Source organism: Balaenoptera borealis, assembly GCF_965194805.1.
Source record: "Balaenoptera borealis genome assembly, chromosome: 7".
In the NCBI taxonomy this organism is placed as follows: domain Eukaryota; kingdom Metazoa; phylum Chordata; class Mammalia; order Artiodactyla; family Balaenopteridae; genus Balaenoptera; species Balaenoptera borealis.
In genome coordinates this window covers 73,676,196-73,700,751 of record NC_138864.1, presented here as the reverse complement: position 1 = coordinate 73,700,751, position 24,556 = coordinate 73,676,196, and the positions used below count along the sequence as shown (strand labels likewise).

The 24,556-nt window shown below is 41.3% G+C and overlaps 1 protein-coding gene across 1 annotated transcript; it reads right to left on the bottom strand.

The window, feature by feature from the left end:
* Nucleotides 1–1,029: 1,029 nt before the first annotated feature.
* On the bottom strand, nt 1,030–23,027 carry LOC309632671 (protein lifeguard 2-like). The gene is made up of 8 exons (XM_082400426.1): nt 22,145–23,027; nt 18,725–19,072; nt 14,429–14,519; nt 11,882–11,919; nt 11,680–11,767; nt 10,263–10,352; nt 8,736–8,783; nt 1,030–4,890 (listed from the first exon to the last, which is right to left on the bottom strand). Coding segments are annotated over exons 1-8 (858 nt in total). The 5' UTR covers nt 22,147–23,027; the 3' UTR covers nt 1,030–4,737.
* Between the last annotated feature and the right edge of the window lie 1,529 nt (nt 23,028–24,556).

Here is a 24,556-nt window from a genome sequence, read left to right as displayed (position 1 = left end):
CAGACAGGAAGGAAAGTTTTCATGACAAAACAGCAATTCTTGCGGCCCTACCTGAAAGGCAGTATGGCTGTGGCTGCTGAATCAGGGAGCCCCCAAATGTGAACTAAATGTCATCAGCAATAAGAACCTTGCTCTTTGATTGAGAGCTTTGAGTGGACCAAAAACATGAGAAGTTCATGTGGTTGGGCTACAAGCAGTCCACCACTGTTCAAATGCAAAAGTGACTGCAAAGCCTTGCCCAGAAATGCAGATCAGGCTACGCTTACGCCCTGGCCCGTGACCCCTGACCCCTGACGGCAGTGAGGATGAGAGGATGAAGCGCCGGGTGCAGGAGGGACAGAAGGTGCCAAGGACTCCAGGTAATTGCGGAGGTGTATGTGGGGAAGAAAGAAGCCCGTGGGCCCTGTTCTCTCTGGATGTTGACGTGTGTCACCACTGTTGTAGGAGAGGTATTTGTGCCAGTGTTCAGGCACTGGCCCTGGAGCGAGGGGCTAAGGGGGGAGAACAGGGCAACAGTTAAGTGTTCTCCCCACAGACCTGCCTCCCCCATCTCTTGGGCTCCTTACCCTCTCGGCTGAGGGACAAGGTAATCTGGCATCCATTTGCCACCTGTTGTATGTAGCTCCTGACTCAAGAGCATTTTAGACTATTCAGCCAGGAGAAAGGAATTTGGACACACTCCATAGAGGGGAAGGGAGGCTTCCCTTGTGGGTGGGGCCCTTTGGCTGATTGAATATAATGCGGCTCCCAAATCTGAATGTTTAATGGAATTGACGATTATGTGCCCACAGTTACCTGTCTCATAAGTATCGGTGTGGCATCTCCCATTTAGGGACTGCTACATGTAGAGAGGTGAGAGTGGAGCATAAATCACTCCCCATTCTGCCTCTTGGTCCCCTCTCTGGTGGTCCAACAGAAACAATGTAGAATTCCAAGAGGAGAAAGTAAAATCATTCCTTGTGTTAAAGACTTGGTGGCAGCCCAAGTACTGCCCAAGCCATGGGCAGCACAACAAATGGCCCAAGCCATTTCCCAGCACAACATTGCCACCTGCCTGATGCAGCCACCTAGTACACCATTTTGCAGAAAGGCAGCTATTAACTGGCTCCTAGGCTCTTCTTGAAACTGAATGCCTGACCCATGGAGACCTTGGGACTCACTGATGTGACATCTCCACTTTGGGGTGGGTCACCTGGCATTGGAGAATTAACATGGGCCCAACAGGCCTTGCAAGTCAAACAAATGGTATATTAGAGATCACAGCTAGCCTGACTGTAGCAGCAAGTATCTTAAATCTACATGAAAAATTAGTAGCTACCTTTGGGGGATATTTTGTGTATATTTTCACTGCCTAAAGTAAAGCCACTGGTTTAGTAGGAGGTGGGGGGTGTCTCAGTTCACAGAATGCCTGGGTTTGGTTCAATTGCTTGGCAGCAACTTTACCAAATCCCAGCAACATTTTCTTATAGCTATAGATAATTCTAAAATTTGGAAATATTCTAAAAATATGGAAAGGCAAAGGAGCTAAAACTATTTTGGAAAAGAAAAAGTACGCTTGATACCAAAAGCATGATCCATAAAAGAAAAAATTGATAAATTGGACGTCATCAAAGTTTAAAGCTTTGCTCTGCAGAAGACCTAATGAAGAAGGTGAAAAGACAAGCTACAGACAGGGAGGAAATGTTTGCAAACCACATTTCTAGAATATATAAAGAACTCTCAAAACTAAACAATAAAAAGACAGACAATCCAATATAAAATGGACAAAAGACATGAAGAAACATTTCACCAAAGAGGATGTATGGCAAACAAATAAGCACATGAAAAGTTGTTTAACATCACTATCCATTAGGAAATACAAATTTAAACCACAGCAAGACACTACATGCCTATCAGGATGGCTAAAATAATGAGCATCAACACCAAATGCTGCCAAGGTTGCAGAGAAGCTGGGTCACTCATACACTGCCTGTGGGAATGTAAAGTGATACAGCCACCCTGGAAGATAGTTGAGAAGTTTCTTTAAAAACTAAGCATACACTAACCATATGACCGAGCATTTGCACTCCTAGACATTTATCACAGAGAAGTGAAAATTTAGGTCCACAAAAACCTGCACACAATTGTTCATAGCAGCTTTATGCCAAAAACTGGAATCTACCAAAATGTCCTGTAGTAAGGGAATGATTAACTGTGATATATCCATGCAATGGAATACTACTCAGCAATAAAAGGGAGTGAACTAGTGACACAACTTCCAACGACTTGGATGGATCTCAAGGGCATTATGCAGAGTGAAAAAAATCCAACCTCAAAATGTCACGTACTGTATGATTTCATCCATTTAACATTTTTAAAATGACAATAATAGTTATGGAAACAAATTAGTGGTTATCAGGAGTGAGGGGTGTTGGGGGGAAGAGAGGTGTATGTGTGTGGCTATAAAGGGGTAGAAAAAGGGACATTTTTGTGGTGATGCAACAGTCTGTATCTTGGTTACAATGGGAGTTACATGAATTTACATGTGCTAAAATGACAGAACTATACATACATATTGTACCCAATGTCAGTTTCCTGGTTTTGATATTGTACATTATGTAAGAGATAACCATTGGGGGGAACTGGGTAAAGAGTACACATGGCCTCTCTGAATTATCTTTGCAATGTCCTGTGAATCTATAATTACTTCAAAACAAAATTTAAAAAAATGAAATGATAGCAGGCTAAATTTGGTGTGTGTCGTATGTTTGCTGACACTTGCTTTAGAGCAACAATCAGATAAATCAAATGTTATCTTAGTGCATTACAATCTATCAATAGTGCTACGACTTGGAAACCATTGACGACATCTTCAGCAGTTGATTGATCTGTTTCAAGGAATTTGACTTAAGCAAAAGATACTGAAACTGCCAACATTCGTCTGGATAGTAATGTCAAACATATGCCACAGCATTTTAGCCATTGATATTCTTTGAACCTATGAGTGCAAAGTGGCATACCGATTTTAAAAAGGCCATGGCTAACTGCTTACTAGCCTTTAACATGAGTAGTTTCACTAGGGTCCACTTGTGTATAGATAGATTTGCTCAGCAAACCATGCCTAAAGCTGGATGAGGGAATACCCATTTGGGATAAGAAAAGTTAAAAGTAAATTATAGGCCCAGGATTTGTCAGCATTATAGAAAGTATAACCTAAATTTTTCTATGGATTCTTTTTCTTTAAGTTTCCATTGCCCCATTATGGACATCTTGGGTTGATTTACAGATGTGCTACCCATCACTGGATTTGGGACCACTCCTGACAGATTTTCAAATCGTGGACGCTCTTCTCAAAAGGTGAATTTCTGTCATTGAGAACAAAGTAATCTACTCATTTGATAGACTGACCGTAAAAGGTTATGTCTTGCTCAGAGTCCTTACTAAATGCAGAAATCAAAAGGTTGTCATAGAAGCAGTAGGATTTCTTTTAATCAAGTCACCACTGCTGTATGATGGCACATACAATAGACTCACAGTGGGCTTTGTGTGGTTGGGAGCATTGCTGAGACAAGAGAAATGCCTAATGTGGTGTGGGGATGGCAGAAACGTCAATGGAGAAATAAATTGGCCAGTGTGTCCCTATTATATGCAGGAAGGTTGTCTTGATGCCAAAAGAATATGCAAAATCTCAAGCTTCCCAGCTGAATTTTCTTTCTTGTATGTAATTAATTCACCATGAGTTTGGCAGGTGTATGTACAGATGGTGATTTTTAAGATATCCTGACCCAGGAGCTTTAGAGGGTCCTCCTAGATTTTTTGCTGGGTAGCTGAAAAGTCCCTTTCTCTTCTACTTGCTCACATTTCAGAGGTTACACCCATCTTCAGGATTTTACTGGTAGTAATAAGAGATCATAAACACAATAAAGAAACTCTACTAAAATAGTGGAGATATGGCTAATCTGAAATATGTAATCAAAAAGTCAGGTAGAGGTATGTGACTATATTGCTTGTATTTAAGTCCATATGTCTTACTTGAGATCTGTATGTTCAGTTAAATTTTGAAATAAAGCTCTATGATAAATACTAGAGAGACCAGAAGAGTTCATCTAATTTCCCCATCCTCCCCCCTGCACAATTCATCCATGCTGGAAATGGCCCCTTCTTACGTTCCTGCCAGACACTGAAGCGGTTCAGACCCAAAAGGCTCCCCTTGGAGCACACAGATAGTTTGAGGTAGAAACAAAGAGATCTCTCAAGATAGAATTTACTTCTCCAGTCTGACTCTGGAATCCAAGAGAAAGGCAGAATTCTTTATAGTTTCTCTTACTCTTAAAAAAAGTCAGATGCCAAAATATTCCCACCAAATGTCCAAATCAAGAGAAGAGAATGGAGTAAATATGGGTTTCTGTAATCAATGTTATTTATGTAGAGGGATGTTGCTTACAGCTTTAAATAGTGCCTGGAAAACTTCCACAAAGTAATGAGCATCTTACAAATGTTTGTTAAGTATGTAGTTATGTAGCTCACCTTTTGAATTTATAAAAATCAGAAATGTCCACCAGAAAGTTTTGCAATGTGACAGTGGAACTAAAAATATATAACAGCTACAGCTAACATTTACTGAATGCTCACTTTCATTTGACAAAAAAATAAGTAAGTATTTTAAAATAGAAGGTCTTATGGAGTGGTAACCTCTGCATGTCTTCACAGGCATCCCTCCTTCCCTCTTTTCAGCACGAGCCAGCCTTGGCCGTATGACTACCGTCCCAGTCCAATCAGTTGCAAAATAAAAAGGAAAAGGTTGATTATGTCCATGTAGATGTTCAGGGCAGCAAAAACGTACTCTTCAGGGTGCAGGTCAGAATGATGATGGCGCCCTCCCACCATCAGCTGTACATCCATCACCAAGTACTTAAAGAAAAGAAAGAAGAATTAGCTACTTAAATTGTACATTTCTATCAAGTAAGTATCCTAAATTTATCTGGAAAAATTATTTACCATCAGTAAATATATCACAGAGAGTAAATTTGTGGCTATAGATATTATTCTTACAGCCTCAATCATTCATGATGTCCCCAGGTTTGTGCTTTATCTATTAAAGCAAGTGCTTCATTCTCCTGAAGCCAGTGGGACCAAATCTGTGAGCCTTACTTTCCTTTCCTTCCAAGTCCAGAAAGCTCTGTGCCTTTAGCCAGTGATGTAGAGCAGGTGGGCAGATTGGACACAGAGAGAAACTACAAAATGCCCTGTGTTTGTGATTTTCCCACATGTTCTCACTGAAAAAAAGAATGAAAATAAAGATGGTTCCCCAACATTTAGACTCACCCACAGCAATAATTCTGAACTTTCCTTTGGGTGATAGCATTTTTCAAAACTTGACATTGGAGATGGCTTTGTGACAATGTCAGTATTTCCAAAATAGAATGAGAAGACTCATATATGGTTAAATAACCCCCAATTAAATGTTTTAGCTCAGCTGCGGTAGGTAAAATTATGAGCTTCTAAAGCATCAAGAAAAAAAGTCAGAGAGCCCTCTCACCCTTGTGTTTGTTGCGAAGTGAGCAGATGTGGGCAGCACAAGCGCATTAGAAGGAGGAAAAGAAAACAAGCGGCTCCTCAGGTCTTTATATCCAGACTGTAGACTAAGAGTCTAGTGCCGTGAGGCAGAGCCGCATCAGACAAGTCAACCCTGGCATTACAAAGAATTCTTGGGGTTTTAAAGACTCTTTAAAACAATCCATTTTAGAACAACATCCACTACAGGGAAACCTGTCCCAAGTAATTCAGGTATCAGCTCTCCCAGCGTCCTGGTTGCCACTCAGGCTTCTAAGAATGAGGAGGAGGGGAGGAAAGAAACAGGAGGAAAAGAATGGGGCACCTTCTGGGTAGCCTCATATCGGTTCATGATAGATGCCATCTCATGTAATATGGGAATGACCCAGTTGAGGCAGGTGAGGTTAACAGAGCCTCCAAGAAGGGAAGATCACACTGTAGCAGGTGGCAGAGAAGGGAGTCAAACCCAAATCTGCGGGTTGCCAAAGCGACTGCTTCACCTGGACCACTAAGTCCCTTCCCACTTATCCTCCCTCTCCCTATGTCTGATTCCAGTAACTCTGTGGCAGAAAAAGCTAGAATGACCAACCATTCCAGTTTGCCCAGGACTTTTGTGTGTCTTCAGAAACCCCTCAGTCCCAGGGAAACGAGGACAGTTGGTCATCCTTTAAAAAAGGCCTCTAGCAGCTGAGCTTCCAGCCTTGATCTTAGCATCCATCTGTCACCCTGGAGTCCTTCTGTGGAAAAGTGCTTTTCTTTCTTCCTCCCCTCCAAGAAACCCTGACTTTATCTTATTTCTTCTTACAAGAGAGATAATGACTCCTAATCATTTCATGTATTGGCGGTTAGGAGTGCACCTCTCAGGTGAGGTTATGTGTTTGAAGGCAGACAGGAAAGTGGGAGAGTAAGGTGAGCTGGGATCCAGCTGTCTTCCCCCCAACCCCAGGGGAAGAGGGCTCAGGACACCATGCAAGAGACAGCCAGCCCACAGGGAAGCCCTGGTCAGGATTAGAAGCCCCAGGAGCATCTGAGGGTTCAATAAGCAATTATCACAAGGTTGTAGGATGCAAAGTTACTGTACAACAGTCAATTACTTTCCTACATGCAGCAATGTATAAGTGAAATTGGAACTTAAAAACACAATACCATTTACATTAGCATCCAAAAAACTTAAATACTTAGGTATAAATCTAACAAAATATATACAAGAACTATATGAGGAAAACTATAAATCTCTGATGAATGAGATCAAGGAAGAACTAAATAAATGGAGAGACATTCCATGTTCATGGATAGGAAGACTCAATATTTCCAAAATATCAGTTCTTCCCAACTTGATCTATAGATTCAACACAATCCCAATCAAAATCCTAGCAAGTTATTTTGTGGATATTGACAAACCATATGGAGAAACAAAAGTTTATATGGAGAGACAAAAGACCCAGAATAGCCAATACAATATTGAAGGAAAAGAACAAAATTGGAGGACTGATGCTACCAGACAACAAGATTTACTATAAAGCTACAGTAATCAAGATAGTGTGGTATTGGTGAAAAGACTAAACAAATAGATCAACAGGACAGAATAAAGAGCAAAGGCAATACAACGGAGCAAACATAGTCTCTTCAGCAAATGGTGCTGAAACAACTGGACATCCACATGCCAAAAAAATGAATCTAGACACAGATCTTACACCTTTCACAAAATAACTCATAATGAATCATAGACTTAATTGTAAAACATAAAACTCCTAGAAGATAACATAGGAGAAAACCTAGATGACCTTGGGTATGGCGATGATTTTTTTAGATATGACACCAAAAGTATGATCCATGAAAGAAATAGTGGATAAACTAGACTTCATTAAAATTAAAAATGTCTGCTCTGTGAAAGACAATGTGAAGATAATGATAAGACAAGCCACAGACTGGGAGAAAATATTTACAAAAGAAATATCTGATAAAGGACTGTTATCCTAAATATACAAAGAACTCTTAAAACTCAACAATAAGAAAACAAACAACTTGATTACAAAATGGGCCCAAGAACTTAACAGACACTTCACCAAAGAAGATATACAAATGGCAAATAAGCATATGAAAAGATGCTCTACATCATATGTCATCAGGAAAATGCAAATTAAAATTACAATAAGATACGACTACACACCTATTAGAATGGCCAAATTCTGGAACACTGACAACACCAAATGCTGGTGAGGACATGGAGCAACAGGAACTCTCATACACTGCTAGTGAGAATACAAAATATTACAACCACTTTGGAATACTGTCTTACAAAACTAAACATACTCTTACTGTATGATCCAGTGAACATGCTCCTTGGTATCTACCCAAAGGAGTTGAAATCATCTGTCCATACAAAAACCTGCACATGGATGTTTATAGCAGTTTTATTCATAATTGCCAAAACTTGAGAGCAAACAAGATGTCCCTCAGTAGGTGAATGAATAAATTAACTGTGGTACATCAAGATGGTGGAATATTATTCAACACTAAAAAGAAATGAGCTACCAAGCCATGAAAAGACATGGAGGAAATCTAAAGTGCAAATACTAAGTAAAAGAAGCCAATCTGAAAAGGCTTCATATGGTATGATTCCTACTCTATGACATTCTGGAAAAGGCAAAACTTGGAAACAGTAAGAAGATTAGTGGTTGCCAGGGGTTGGGGATGGGGAGGGATCAACTGGTAGAACAAAGAGGACTTTTAGAGCAGTGAAAATATTCTGTATGATATTACAATGATGGACACATATCATTATACATTTGTCCAAATCCATAGAATGTACAACACCAAGAGTGAACCTTAATGTAGACTAAGGACTTTGGGTGATTATGATGTGTCAATATAGGTTCATCAATTGTAATAAATGTACCACTTTGGTGAGGGCTATTGATAATGCGGAAGGCCATGCGTGTATGGAGGCTGGAGTATATGGGAAATCTCTGTACCCTTCTTTCAGTTTTACTAAGAACCTAAAACTGCTCTAAAAAGAATTGTCTTTATAAAAAATAAAAAGGAGGAGGAGGAGGACGAGAAGACAGAGGAAGGAGCAAGTGACCTGGAGAGGTTTGCAGTGAATTACTGACTCCACTTGACTCCAGGCCTAGCAGAGGGCTTAGGGCCCCATCAATGCACATACCATACTCTTTGTCAAAGAAAGGGAGAAATGGACTTACGAGTGAGAAGATCACAGTTCCAAGTCCAGCATACAATAGATGCAACCACTGCAAAAAGAAAGGAAACCACTGTATATTAAGAGTAAGACTTGGAACAACTCAGGGGATCACTTAGGTCACTGCTGTTAGATAAGATATTAAGAAAGTCAAAGCTGTGGAGAGAATTAATCTTTTCTTGAACATAGTCGGTCAACAGCATCCACTCAATTCCATTCAGCAAGCCCCATCCACATAGTTCTTCAAGAGAATGTGCCCTCCCCTCAGCTCAGGGAACATAGTGACCCTCACACAGCCTTGCTAGAGCTGATTGACAAGAGGTGGAAGATAACACTCCAACAGCAGTGAATCTCTTGACCGACCAAGAGCCTCTTACATGTGACCAGGATCAAACAGATGCTCTAGGCCAGTTAGAAATCAATTCTCAGGATAGAGGAATCCAGGCAGCAGTTCTATCATGAGCTAGTGTTGGAGCTATTACTTCACAAGCAGAGATGGCCAATCACCTCAGTTCAAGAAAGGGAGGTGGGGTTTCCATTTCCGTGAATTCTGGCTCTTCTTCCCACCTAGGAACTCCATGAGAGTCTCTGGGTCTTTGCCTTGACCTAGTCTGTGCGGTATGTGTTCCTTGCAACCAGAACAGCCCTGATCAGAATATGTGACAAATTGGCCTAAATGCCAAAGGGTTTGGCTGTAGAAGAGCAAAAGGAAGTGGTGTATAACATCTGAGAAGCATAATGGCGTTCACTCTTTAGGAGGAGAAAGCTAGTCCTAGAGGGTTGGGGAACACTCTGCTAACCAGGGAAGGTTCTCGGGGAAAGAGAGAAATCAGGAGTCAGTGACACAGAGGGGGAGGCACAGTGTTTCCAGACTGAGCTAGGTGTAAGGAAACAGCTGACAACTGGAGTCTGAAGGATTCAAAATTGCCAGAGTCCAACAAGGTTGGACATATTTAGAACAAGGGTCTGTCAGTGGTTCACCCCAAGATCCTCTCAGGGGAGGACAGCTGTCGCCTAGGGTCGGAGCTCAATCTTCATGCCCAGACCTCCTGTCAGTGGTCCCCTACCACAGCTGGTGCAGCAGGTGGCCTCACAGACCTCCAGCTACGGGGAGGGGCATGTAACTGACCAGGGCCCGGTGGCTGTGTGGTGCAACCCACTGTAGTTTGCTCCTGGGTCACGCTTCGCCATCTCAGTCATTAGTGGGGGCAGCAGGACCTTCCTGGGAGACCCCGGACTGCTGTAATGGTCCACATTAGCTCCAGGAGCCCCTGATGGCACCACATCCAGAGTGCTCCCACCTTCCTTCCCTCTCCTGAACCTGGGGTCACATATGCTGTCGTGGTCTGACAGCTCTTCCAGCCTTCGTTGCCGCCACACTTTTCTCCCGCAGACATTTCTCCTATCAAAGTCCTTGCAAGTTTCACCCATCTGGTGTCTGCTTCTCAGAGGATCCAGACCAACAACACAACCAGCACTTCACCCTATATTCTAACAATTCTCTGAGGTTTACAAAGGAGATCCCACTTACGTATGATCGTATGAAGATTAAGAGAATTCCATAGATAATAAGTACGAAGAGTAAAACAAACAGCATTCCACTTAGCAAGGTGAAATCGCACTGAGGAAACATAAACAACACAAAACCAATTAAATTATCATCCATAAGCAATTTCAAGGTGTTTAGAGATGCATTGTGTACCCACTAGGCGGAAACTGGCCCATTTGCTAATAATTTCCCCTGGCTAATCCCAAGAACCATGGAAATCCATTAGCCCCTAAGCACTGAAAAATGCTACATAAAAAGTGTTGTATTTCTTCAGGAGGGAGAAAAGGGTAGGATATGGATGAAATAACAGGAGCCACAAATTGATAATTTTTGAAACTAGGTAATGGGCACATGGGAGTTCATTAAACTATTCTTTGTATCTATATAAAATTTTCCCTAATAAAAAATGTACACTGAGTAAGCAGGATGTAAATTTGTAAGTATAGTATGATCATAATCATTCATATTTTTAAAAGCATGTGCATAGACTACATTAATGGAATTAAATAGACAAAGATGTTAACTGGGTACCTTTTTCACATTTGTATGTATATATTTCAATAAAAATACATATACTAAGCTTTCAAAAATTATTGTTAATTATTCTTTTGTAATCTTAAAATTTATTAATATGCTTTTTGGTTTTGCTTCTATAAATCAGTAACCAAGTCAGCCTAGGGAAGATTAGAATTTTTTTTAAAGAAAGAGGAATATTCGTCTTCTGGCCTGAAAAAAAAATGGATTAGGAAGCAAAAGAATCCAAGGTATTTTCTTGCAAGAGTGTTTTCCTAATTCCTCTATTTTTCCTATTTCACTCCCTACCCTTACCACACCAAGAGAATAATCTACCAGGTCCCTGAGTCTGGTTCTCAGGCCGGAAGCATCAGCAGCGCCTGGGAAATGTACGTTATTGGCCCCCATCCCAGACCTTGTGAAGCAGCAACTCCAGGAGGAGTGAATTCTGTGTTTCACACGCTCTCCAGGTGACTCTGATGCCTGCTAAGAAAGTTTGTCTAGAGCTGTGCTTTCAATACACTTGGCCACTGAACACTGGAAATGCAGTTAGTTCAAACTGAGATTGCTGCAAGTATGAAATACACACTGGATTTGAATTTCGAAATAAAGAATGTAAGGTGTCTCATTAATATTTTTGTTATACTGATAACATGTCGAAATGATAACACTTCACATATACTGGGTTAAATGAAATATATTATTAAAACTAATTTTACCTGTTTCCTTTTACTTTTTTAACATGGTTACTAGGAAAGCCAGAAGCCTGAAGGCAAGGACTCCATGGAGGTGTGGCCCACAGAAAGCCGAGAGCCCGAGGGAGGAGGGGCAAAGAAACATATTCACACACTCCCTTATGACAGAAATCTGCTTCGATAATACGTACTTTTGTTTGAAGAGCAAATAAAGTGAGTGATATCGTCACTAGAGCGGTTGCTGCCGTTGCCCACAACACTTCCTCGGCATTATAGAAACTAAAACCAGAGACTGTGATTATTGTTCACATAGCATTCAAAGAAAAGCACACACACACACACACACACACACACACACACACACACACACACAAATGTGTATCAAAGACTTACACTGACACGGTTCCTAGCAGCAGACCTTGAAGAATTGTCTAGGAACAAAAATCACAATAAATCAGAAGCCTGAACCCCAAGGCCAAAATCCAGAAGAGATGGTGGTTTGAGGTTTGTGCATTCTGGCAGGGTCTAGTGAGCTAGTGGGAATATGTATGATCCCAGCGCACAAAGCTACAGGCTATGAATATGGGAAATAAATAATGGAAACAAACATTTCTTTATCGTTCTCCCCGACTGACAGAAAAAATTATTTCATGAGTAAATATTTCTTAGAACACAATAGCAACTTTCAACATATTCAGTGAGTTAAATATGTATTAATTAGGAATGTGGAAACCAAGGTAAAAGCTTTATCTGTAGACCATATTGTCATTAATCAAATAGGGCCATCCACACAGAATCTTAACATTTTATCAGAGCAGGATATGCTATTTCTACTAATGCTCCACCAAAGGTTTCTGTACTGACCTTTCTTATAGTGCTTGGATGAGAATAAAATACGTCAAACCTCAGACGTGGAATGAGGATTGAGACCTCAGTACCAGGAGATGAGCTGGAGGACACACCTACTAAGCATGGAGCTGCATTGGTAGGTGCCAATCCAGGGCTCTGAAGAGGGCTGCACCAGGGCTGCACTGGGGCTGTATGCGGGCTATATGGGGGCTGGAGGGTTCCCATGGTCCAAATGGAGCCAGGGATGGGGCAGTGAGGGAGAGAGGGAGGGGTTGAGAGCCAGAAGGCAGTCAAGCTGGAGGATGAGAGCAAAAAGGCTATGAGGATGTGCCCAGGCCCACAGTCAGGCTCCAGGACAGCCGGCAGGCCAGTAAGAACTAAGTCAGCAGCGGCTGCAAGGCCTGAGGACATTCCCCAGCTGGTAGGATGCTCCGTCAGAGACAAATCCAGAGACTAGCTGGTCCATGGCAAGAGCCAGGAAAGAACCTTCTAGTCTCCGGGAGTAAATGTGAGGACACATCCTATCCACAGTGCTAGGACTGCCTGAGGGACTTTGAACTTCTCCAGCTGGCTAATGACGTCCAGGATTGGAGACTGGAAAAGAACCGGAGCCCCGGGAGTCCCGGATTGCCTCTCTGGATCTCCCAAACCCAGTGGGTAAACCTGATTCTCTACTTTGTTCAACAGACCAAAGTAAGCTGTCTTTATTGACCTTATAGGTTTTTTTATTAAGTGCATCTATTCCACGTACACATGATATTTTAACAATGTGCTTGCTTTCAACCTTCCCTTTTATAATATTTCTTCTCTTAGGCTGTTACCAGCTTAGAAATAAACAGCAAAACCTTGGAGATGAGAGCTTCCTTTGAGATCAGTAACTTTGATCTCTTCTTGAAATAAACATTAGAACTATTGAAAAAGTTAAAAGAAAACATCCAAAAATTTCTGGAAAAATACCTCTCCCCGTCCCATCGTCTCTTCCCCAGGATTCCCAGTATCTTTCTATGTCTGGCTTTTAACTCCCACCCCTTCTGAGTGTGGTCTGTGCTGTTAAGTGCAGGAACTGGGAGACTCTACTTGCTCACCGGGACAATGAGCAGTGTACCCACACCAGCTAAGAAAGGCCCCTCAACGCTCCGTCAGCTGAAGAAATGCCCAGATGTGGGTATCAAAGACACAGTCTTCTCCAGCGTCATGACCATGTGTCCTTGCTCACGTTGACCACCAGGAGGCGCAGATCCAAATCTAGGCTCATCACACTCAAATGCATGGAACTATGCATTTTGTGCACGAATCTCACCTTTGGCTTTATTTTCCTTTCCTTATTTTTCTTTCCATCAGATTTCCCCACCAATTTATCTTATCTTCTTATATTGTGCATATTTTATAAGCTACCTCAACTCTGATATGGAACCAGGTGAGGAACAAGTGAATTGGTAAGTAAATCTTCACTTGGAAGGGTGGTCAGCAGTTCATGGGAGCAATCGCAAAGAATCTGACTTTCTTTCCAACACACTAAATCATACTGAGATTCTGTTCTGGATTTTCCTAAGAGGGGCAAACACTACTGTCAGTGAGTTTCAAAGAGTCCACTGCTTCCAGGAGGCAAGAGGTTTGGCCTGACTGGTGTAAACATTAATAAACAGAAACCTCAATTACAATAGAGTCAGGACACATTGAAAAAGAAATAAAATAAATTTTACAAAAATAAGGAAAATTACATTTCTTGCACACAATTTGTGAACTCACTCTCCACAACAAAATGTGTTTTTTGTCTCTGACAGAGGACAGTCAGGTTAACTGTTCCTGAAATGTAGCCCAGACTCCAGAGTGGGCCTCTCAGAAGCAAGTTTGCTGGCACCGAGGAGTAGCCCAGGGTCCCCAAATTCTCTAGTTTGTTAAAAGGGTGTGGATTCCAGGTCATAAGTAAGTTTATGACTTCAAAGTTCATCTAAGAGAATGTCTCACAAATAATTTCTATTTGTATTATTCCACAGAAAGATTTTCCACAATAAATGGAATGAATTTAATAATGTGATGAAAATATATTTCAGAGATGAACGACAATGGATGCTAATGAGGTTTACTTACAAATAATCCCAGGAGAATGTAATTCGCAGGCACCTGGCGGCGGAGCTTCCCACAGCAAGCAAGTATAATAAATACAACAAAAAATGCTGGCCTGGGGATAATTTAAAACCATGTGTTATTTGCTTATATCATATGATATGTCATATGATATAGGTAGATAGATATAGAGATGTATTATCTGATAATAAGTATTATAAAGTAAACAAAAATGTAGATTATTACCTTTACCTCTTTCTTTTTTTTTTTTTTGCTTTTAAAATTAACTTTTCTCATTGCCATCCACACATAGCTTGTGGGTTCTTTTTTCAAATTTTTTATTTTGAAATACTTGTAGATTCACAGGAAACTGCAAAGGAACAGAGGTCCTGTGTACCCTTTACTCAGTTTCCCCCCATTTTACATATTTAAAGTAGAATACCCAAACCAGTAATGTAACATTGGTACAGCATGTATATACGTAATGCTATGTCATAGACCTATGATGCAAATCTATGTGCAGATCCATGTAACCAGCACCACAATCAAGATGTGGAACTATCTCCTCGTTAAGATATCCTACCATCCCATTATGGTCACACACACACACACACACACACACACACACACACACACAAAACCCTAACTCCCACAACCACTAATTTGCTTATTTTCCATCTTTATAATTTTGTCATTTCAAGAATGTTATACCTTGGGACTTCCCTGGTGGCGCAGTGGTTAAGAATCCACCTGCCAATGCAGGGGACACAGGTTCAAGCCCTGGTCCAGGAAGATCCCACATGCCGAGGAGCAACTAAGCCCATGCGCCACAACTACTGAGCCTGTGCTCTACAGCCCACGAGCCACAACTACTGAGCCCGCATGCCACAACTATTGAAACCTGCGTGCCTAGAGCCTGTGCTCTGCAACAAGAGAAGCCACCGCAATGAGAAGCCCACACACCACAATGATGAGTAGCCCCAACTCGCTGCAACTACAGAAAGCCCATGCATAGCAACAAAGACCCAACGCAGCCAAAAATTAATTAATTAATTAATTTTAAAAAAGAATGTTATACCTTTACCTAATTTTTAATAAGGACATCAATCAATAGCTAGTAGAAAAAACTTTTAATTTAATCCAATAATACTTACAAGAGTGCGTAGGTGAACCAGGGATTCTTGACCACCCAAACTCTTAAAGCCTTCCTGGTTAAAAAAATAATAGTTTTACACAATAAGTAGCTTATTTTGCTAACTAGTGTAGTATTTAAGTAGAAGTTAAACAATCTCATGAGAAGAAAGGGGGGAAACCCTAAATGGTTGACAATGACAGATGGGAAAGGAAACAGTAAAACATAAAACTGTATCTTGCTTCTTAAAATAGAGTCACAAAAAAGTACAGTCATAAGTTGTAAGTGAAATTTGGATAAATGCAAATGTCCTAGTGAAGTTTTAATTTTAAAAGATACTGAGATTGATATGTACACAAAGCAAACGTAATCAAATTCTCATATGTTTGTTTGTAAACACAGATTTTCAAAGGATGGTTTAAGCCGTGGTGGATCATAGTCCCTGAAATAATTTCTGCATTTAACAGAGCTCCAGCCTCCAAGGCCTCCATAGTCTCACCTTTCTTCCTTTACCCAGTTTTATCTGTGGAAATAGCTTGGGGAAAATAAAAAAGAGAATAGTGCCCAAAATAAGGGAAAATTCTTAGCTTAGGAAGTTAAACTCCAGAAATCTACCAACACCTTCATCTAGAAGTTGCCTCAGAAAAACAAAGCGACAGAAATATTATATCCTATGAATGATTAAGGAAAAATAGATAATCTTTTAATGATCAAAATTAAATTGAGCTATTCAGTGAGAATTAATATGGGCAGCTTAATACTTAATTTACATCAGTAATAAAGATTTACCAGAAGAGAAACAGGCTGATGATTGCCCCGGTGATCAGCAGCTGAACTGACAGGAGGAAGAACACTTTTATGATGAAAGCTGAGGAGACAGAAACCTTATTTTTATGACACAATATTCAAAAGTAAAAATATAAATGTAATTACGTGTTTTTGACACTTAATGAAAGAAAATTTTCCTCTGATTTTTTTGAGGATAGGAAAGGGAGTGCTAGTTTAGAGTTGGCCAATAGAGTGACAACAGTACAGCTCTGCAGAACTCTCAGAAAAGACTCAGTCCAGACTGTTAGAGGCATTTTATTGAAGATCTGAGGGTTTATCCATGAAAGCCCCCAAATTTTAAAGACCAAACTCAGGGATTTAATTCCTCATTATGGACACCCCATCCTCCTTAGGACCAAAAGTGACCTGAAAGTCTCAGAATGTTGCAAACCCATCATTAGGGATTCAGCTGCACCCCTGCATAGATGGAGCCCAGTGATGCCCTAGGGACTACTGGGGGAGAGGGTGTTTACCCCTCTGCAGAGGGACTTGGGCTGCAGGGAGTTTGCAGAGCTTCTCCACCACTTTTCTCTCTATCCTCCCTGCCTTTAGCAACTCCCTTCCCTCCTGCTTGTGCAGAAACTTGATAACCTGACGAATTGTTAAGTATGACCAAGGAGTTCCAAGCCAATGGCGTGCCAAAGCAGAATGCAGAGCTTGTTGGCATCTCTGTTTGCTTACTTCCAGCTGACTACACAGGTTTTCCTGGAGCCCTCGGAATATGACACCGGTGATGACCATTTACTTTTTTGTGGCCTTATCCCAGTTTTAGAAGAAAAAAAAAGAAAGAATGCTGCTTAAAGTTGGCTTATAGGATTGTCAACTGTGTCCTTCTGCTGGGCAGTTTCTGTGCATATGAAGTGTGACAACAAAGAAACAGGACTGAGCTATCTTAATCAAAATGCCAGAACATATATACCCAAATGTGTGCTGCCTATATTAAAATAGCCACTTATTTAACATTAAATTCACATCTAGTATGTATCAAGGACTGTGAGGGAATAGATATTAAATGTGGTCCAGCCACATAAGACTAGACATATAGATCAATGAGGTAGAATTGAGAGCCCTAAAATAGTCCCTTACATTTGTGGTCAATCCTACAAATATGGTCAATTGATTTCTAACAAACATACTAGAACAATTCAATGGAGAAAGATGAGTCTTTTCAACAAATGGTGCTGGGACAATTGGACATACACATATAAAATGATGAATTTGGGCCCCTTTCTCATATCAAACATACACAAAATTTAATTAGTTAAACATGGATCATAGACATAAACATAAGAAATATAATTCTTGGAAGAAAGCATAGGTGTAAATCATTGTGAGCATGGATTAGGCAATGATTTTTTTAGATATGATACCTAAAACACAAGCAAGGAAAATAAAACCAAATAAATTGATTTCATCAAAAGTAAAAGCTTTGTGCTTCAAATGACACCATCAAGAAAGTGAAAGAAAACCCACAAACTGGGAGAAAATATTTGCATATCATGTATCTGAAAAGGGATCTAATACATAAAGAACACTTACAATCCAATTACAAGAAGACAAATAAGAATTTAAATTGGGCAAAACCTGTGGAGTGCCCTCCCACATTGACGCTGGGCTTGACCACATGACGTGTTGGCCAGTGAGACATTAACACTGGCTTGATTAGTAGAGGCTTGATAAATGCTTACACACTGGGGCTTGTCCATCTGGTCTACCTCTTCTTGGGACCCAGCTCCATGTGATGAGAAGCTCAAGCCACAAGAAGAGAGCCAACAACCAACACAAACTGCCATCCATGTCAGGGAGTCATAATGGCCATTGCAGCCTCAGCTGCCAACTAAGAGCTCCAGAAGGCCTCTTTCCAGCCACAAGGTAGAGGGTGAGGGCCACAGGGAGACAGCAATGAGATTCACAGTCCATCTTCAAGTCGTCCAGGTCCTAAGAAGGCGTAAAGGTGGCAGAGTGTTCACCGGGGACCTAAGCATTTGCTTTGAATTGCCTACCTTCCAACTTCATATTTCATGAAAGAAAAAAAATTCTCATTTATTTAAGCCACAGTTTTTCGGACTTCTGTACAGCTGAATGTATTTCCTATACAGAATTAATATGTAGGGCTCTGAATTAGTATTCTTTAAAAGTTAAGCCAATATCATGGTATCACCTTGTATGTAGGTAAGAACATTCTACGTTCAATGACTAATTCACGTTTCCTAAGAAAACCACGTTATTCACCATAATATGTGTATCATTAATTTATGAATGCCCTGGAAAACTTGGGGACCATCTGTTATTGCAGGCCTATGTCATGTTTCATGGTAAAGCATGACTGGGAAAAAACTAAAAGCAAAATTAAATCCTACAATCCACCCTGTGTAAACATTTTAAGAGAACATTTGCTTTTCTCTTCCGAAAAGGTCATTTCTATATTCTCACCTCTGCGGATAGCTGCTTCTGAGAATGGGCCAGATAAAGTATTGCTGTCCTCTGTGGTGGTCTCTGCTGAAATTTCTACCACATAGGTATCCCCTTGCTCACCAGCTTTGGAGTGTGGATTCCCATGAGTTTGTTGTGGCCCATGAGTTGAAGATGAAGTTCCGTAGGACCGAGCAGACTTGCTCTGGATATTATCATCTGCTGCTTTCTGAACCAGATGTTGATGATCTCCAGAACTAAAGTCTATTGGTTCACTGACCTCCAAGTCCATTTTCCTAGAAAGGGAAAATTGTTATTCAGGTCCTTATGATCATACCACTACAACCTTAGCATCTTCATAACATTAGATGATTTTTTTCTTAATTTCAACTCCTTGGTTCAGTACTTCCCAAGTCAGTGCTCAACACATATTTGTTGAATGAATGATGAACAAATACTTTTAATATGAGGCCTACAGAGTAAAATAACTTGCATCCTATTATGAAATTAATATGTTTATGAATTCATTCTGCAAGGAGTTAATAAACTCCCTCTTGTGTGGAGCTGCCCTTGTCACCTTTGCCCTCAAAGAGCTTACATTTTGGGAGAGAAGATAATCAAATAAGCAATAATATAAAAGGCAGTATAAGCAGGGCCAGAAACAATGGAGGATGTTATGAGAGCAACAAAGTCTGGAAGAAGATTCAGGGAGTAGAAGAGGTTGTCCAAACCTTCCAGAGAAAGTGAGGTTTAAGCCAAGGCTGGAAGATGAGGAGGAGTTAGTCAGGTGAAGAGGTAGGGAAAGGTTTTCTCAGGCAGAGGAATCAGCCTGGACCAGGACTGGAGGAAGCAGAGAGGGCAGGCTCCAGAAACTGAAAGAAGTTCATGTGGCTGGAGTAGGGAGTTCAAAGGGGAAAGCAGAGTGAGTTTAGACAGGAGAGTAGTGGGGGCCAGTCACTGCGGGGCTGGCAAGCCAAGTTCATCCCCAAGCCATGACTGAATAGTGGTCCCCCAAACATGTCCACATCCTCATCCCTGAACCTGTGACCATGTTATTCCATATGGCAAAAGCAACATTGCCGATGTGATGAAGTTAAGGACTCTGAGGTGGGAATATGATCCTGGACTAACTGGATGGGCCCAGTCGAATCACGAGGGTCCTTATGACCATACTTATAAGAGGCAGGAGGATCAGCATCCGAGAAGAAGATGTGACAAGAGGAAACATAGGTCAGAGTGATGCAGTGGCTGTTTTTAAAGATGGAGGAAGGGACCATGAGCCAAGAAATGTGGGAGGCCTGTAGAAGTCGGAAAAGGTAAGGAAATGTATTCTTCCCGAGAGCCTCCAGAAAGGAATACAGCGCTGCTGACACCTTGATTTTAGCCCAGTGAAACTGATTTCAGACTTCTGACTTCCAGAACTGTAAGATAATACATTTGTGTTGTGTTAAGGTGTTACGTTTGTAGTAATTTTTTACAGCAGCAATGAATAATTAATACAATGGAGAATCACTGAAGGTCTTCCAGCAGGAGGCCATGAGGATCTGACTAGAAAGATTACACGAGGCACAGTGTGGATAATGGGCCAGAGTAACCAAAAGTGGAAGCAAAGAGACCAGAAATCCAGGTAAGAGATTATGATGAGCTTTGCCACAGCGTTTTGCAGCAGGACATAGTTCTCAGAAAACCAGTACCAAGCAGACCAAAATGGCAAAGTAAAAGGACCCCGTTAACCTCTTGGGGACATGAAGACTCAAGGAAGCCCCTGCTACTGACCTCCTGTCCCACAAAGAGAGCCATGGAGGAGTCTGAGGAGATTGCTGAGATGGCAAGGGCTTGGACAAGCCGAGGACCAGCTGGGAACGGCGTCTGAAGAAGGTCTGAACAAGATACCACACCCCTGGGGAGGCAGACCCTGTTTTATAAAATTGCGCCTTACTCCTCAAATTAATCTCTAACTTTTACAAAACTTATGGAGTTTTTTATTCAGCACTTGAAAACGTAACTCATCAGAAAGAGCAAATGTGTGAGAATAATCAAGAAAAAAACTGAAAGAGAAGGATTATGGGGAAGAGGGAGAATAGTGATATACCTAATCAGAGACCAAAATATAATTAAGCTAAACAATTAAAAGTGTGGTGCTGGCAGGGCAACAGATAAACGGATCAACGGGATGGAAGAGATTCAAGAAATAGACTCATATATATAATAAGAGATTAATATTTGGTAAAGGTGGCATTTCTATTGTCTCATGGTGTTGGAACAATTAGCTATGCTTGGAAAAGAAATTTTAATAGTTATTTCACATCTTTTACAAAAATGCATTGCAGATGAATTAAAGATATTATCATACATATTAATAGCCATAGAAGAAAATATCAATGAACATTTGTGTAAGCCTTTGTAAGAATGATATCATGTAACAAATGCTTGACAGATTTGGGGTACAGGAATACTTTAAACATCATCATAAAAAGATAGCAATAAATCTGAAATGCAAAATTCTGAAAATAAAATTTGCAATATTTCTTATAATGTAAAAAGAACTTTTTTAACAAGGAAAAGATGAGCAACTCAATAGAAAGATGAGTAAGGAGCATAAATAGGCAATTCATAAAGAAAATTTAAATGGTCAATCAACTTAGAAGACTACATCTCACAAATAACCAAGGGAAAGAAAAACAATCATGAAATGTCTTTTTGTTTTTGTTTTTTTTTTGCCTAAAAGACTGGCAAAAACTAAAAGGAATTCTCAGAGTTGCAAGGGTGTGGAGAAATGGATAAGCCAGGACCACATTATGACTTGTAGGGGCCTTACACACATTTGCCTTCTTGGGTCCCATCTCCATAATAAAATATGAAAAAGCATATTTTATGGCTTCATTAGTATAAAAAATATAATCCAGGCTGGATTCACTGTATATTATATATTCATTATTATTATATTTGGTTTTTTCTTCTGATTTTAAAAGAAATTAAGAAGTTTTCATGACCCCTAAAACTATTCTGGGCCCTAGGCAATGTGCCTTCTGTGTCCAGTGGCTAAGTCAGCCCTGAGATAACTTCACGGGAGGTGGCAGGTGTGTAAACTTTTTTGGGTGAGTAATTTGGCAACATCAATCATTAGACCCAACAGTTACATTTTAAGGAATTTATCCCATAAAAATACTCACACAAATAGGCAACAATACACGTGTAAAGAAGTTCATTACATCATTCATTGTTTGTAACTGCAAAAAATTTAAAACAGTCTAAATATCCAACATCAGAGCAATGGGTTATCTCTATCACAGCAGAATTGGAGGATATGCTGAATTGTATGAATTTTTATAATGAGCATTTATTATTTATATTAAAAAGATATTTACATTTTGAGGAGTAAAATAATTATTTCTTTTTTTGATAAAATCTGGAACTCCTCTGAGGAAAGCCGTCTTCACACACAGCTGAGAAGGATTAAAAGATGCTCAAGCAACCAAGTTGGTTTCTTCCCCAGCCGTCCTGCACATCGGAAGGGGGAGAGGCAACAAGATTTTAGAGCACTCAAAACCAAAACCAAAGAAACAAAAATCAAAGACAGCTGAGTTTTCCTTATAAAACTAGAGTTGGCGGATGCCTGAATCACAAAATGTGGCTTTCACCTGGCCCTCAAAAAGCTTTCCCAGCTCCTAAGCCAGCAGTCGTCTGAAGGACAGGCAGGCACAGGTGAGGGTACTGAGAAGCAAAGTTCTAAGCGACAGTTAGGGGAGTGGCAGTTGGAGGCTGGGGTGGGCCAGGGACCCCACTGCCTCGGAGAGGGGCTCTGAGTCAAGCCCCTCTGCTGAGCCTCATAATGGTCAGTCACAGCCAATGCACATGGTTCTCAGGGGGGCCTATGCCAGCATCTCCAAACTGACTCCATGTCAGGGAGTGTCCCGAAGCCTTAGCAGCAAGCCTTCCAGAGGACACGGTGTCCTCCTCACCATGTCATCACCTTCTCTCAAGCAGGAGGAAGACGCTTATGAAACTCCACCAGGGATCCTGCACAATTATTTCAAATATGTAAGACTCGTTTATGATAAAGTTGGCATTTTTTTTAATAATTTTTTTTAAATTTATTTATTTATTTATTTTTGGCTGCATTGGGTCTTTGTTGCTGCACACGGACTTTCTCTAATTGCAGTGATCGGGGGCTTCTCTTCGCTGTGGTGCGCGGGCTTCTCATTGTGGCGGCTTCTCTCATTGCGGAGCACGGGCTCTAGGCACGGTGTGCGGGCTCAGTAGCTGTGGCTCACGGGCTTAGTTGCTCCGCGGCATGTGGGGTCTTCCCCCGGACCAGGGCTCGAACCCGTGTTCCCTGCATTGGCAGGCGGATTCTTAACCACTGCGCCACCAGGAAAGCCCCGGCATTGGTTTTTCTGGTGGATGATGATGTCGTTGGTGCCCGCCATGATACAGGGAGATGCCTACTTGGGCTGCAGGCCAGTGAGGAGCCGGGAGACCTGATTCGGGCTGCTTGGTGAGAGAAGTCAGACGACGAGGTGGGGGGCAGTGAGGAGGGGAATGGGAGCAGGCACTTGTCCTGAGTGGAGGCTGTTCATTCAGCTGACAACGGGCTGACTGATATATTAACCCACACATTAGACTGCTAATTAGTGCCTGCTTACCAAGTGCAAGGTGTGGGGAGGTAGAAGAAACCCAAAGAGGAAAAAGGCAAACTTCCTTTCCTCAACATGCTCCTAGGCCAGTGAAGGAGACACAGGTACAGAGGTGTACCCTAAGGTGGAAGGAGGGAATAGCCACCGCAAGGAACAGCTACTTAATTGGGGGGAGGGGAGAAAGGACACGTGAGTCCTGGAATGAGGCTTCCTGGAGGAAGTGATGCCTGAGCTGATTCTGGGAAGTTGGGTACGGCCGGGTGTGACGCGTTGAGAGGAAGCACATTCCCGGCAAAGAGAACACCCTGAGCCAAGGCACGGGCATGGGAACCATGGGGCACACACGCAAAATAGAAAGTAGCTCCGTTGGGTTACACACAGAAGGTTAGAGTGCAGTGAGAGACGGTGCTGTCATGACGCCCCTCCTGAGGATAAAAGACGAAAAGGCAAGAATACCTGCCCTGACTCTTTCTCCCTTCTTGCAGTTCCATAGGTCTCACTCATTCTCTCTCTGTCCAGTCCACAAGCTCTCTTTCTCTAGTTTGTCAGTGTTAAGAGGCCACTTGAGTTAATTGCATTTTTCCCAGGATTACAGCTGGGGGAGAGGAGTATAACTAATGACTTGACCAGCCTGGTCAAAAGAAAGCCTCCTCCTGTCTTATCAGCCTCAGAGTTAACATTAAATCAGGCACTGACCAGATGAAAAAGTTGTTTATAACCTCATGTGTACTAACTCACTGAATCCCCACATCAACACTATGAGTCTCCACTCAGTGACCTTGTGCCCCTGAGATATGCAGGACAAGAGCGTGAGTGGGCAAGGAACCCTATGCTGCCCATATGCACCAAGACACAAAATGTGGTGAATATCATCTCTTAGAAACTGGCCCTGGGATACATTTTATGCATCTGCCTTTTTTTTTTTTTTCCAAAGAGTTTTAATTACTGAACTATGCAACACCTAAATTATGCAAATTAGACTGCATGCTGACAGTGATAGTCCCCTGGGGAACTCAGCTTTCTTTCTTTCCCTTAGTGTGAATGTTAAGACCTTGGGAGGTATTTATTTCTATATTCACAGCTTACACACTCACACACACACACAGACACACCCCACCAGCAGAATTTTCTTGCACATCCCCA

What these genes read in the sequence shown, in the direction of transcription:
- LOC309632671 (XM_082400426.1), bottom strand. An exon ending in TAATCTTCATACGATCATAC is followed by an intron (nt 8,784 to 10,262) that starts GTAAGTGGGATC and finishes TTCTTTTTGCAG; the next exon opens with TGGTTGCATCTATTGTATGC. An exon ending in GAACTGTGATCTTCTCACTC is followed by an intron (nt 4,891 to 8,735) that starts GTAAGTCCATTT and finishes CTTTTCTTTAAG; the next exon opens with TACTTGGTGATGGATGTACA.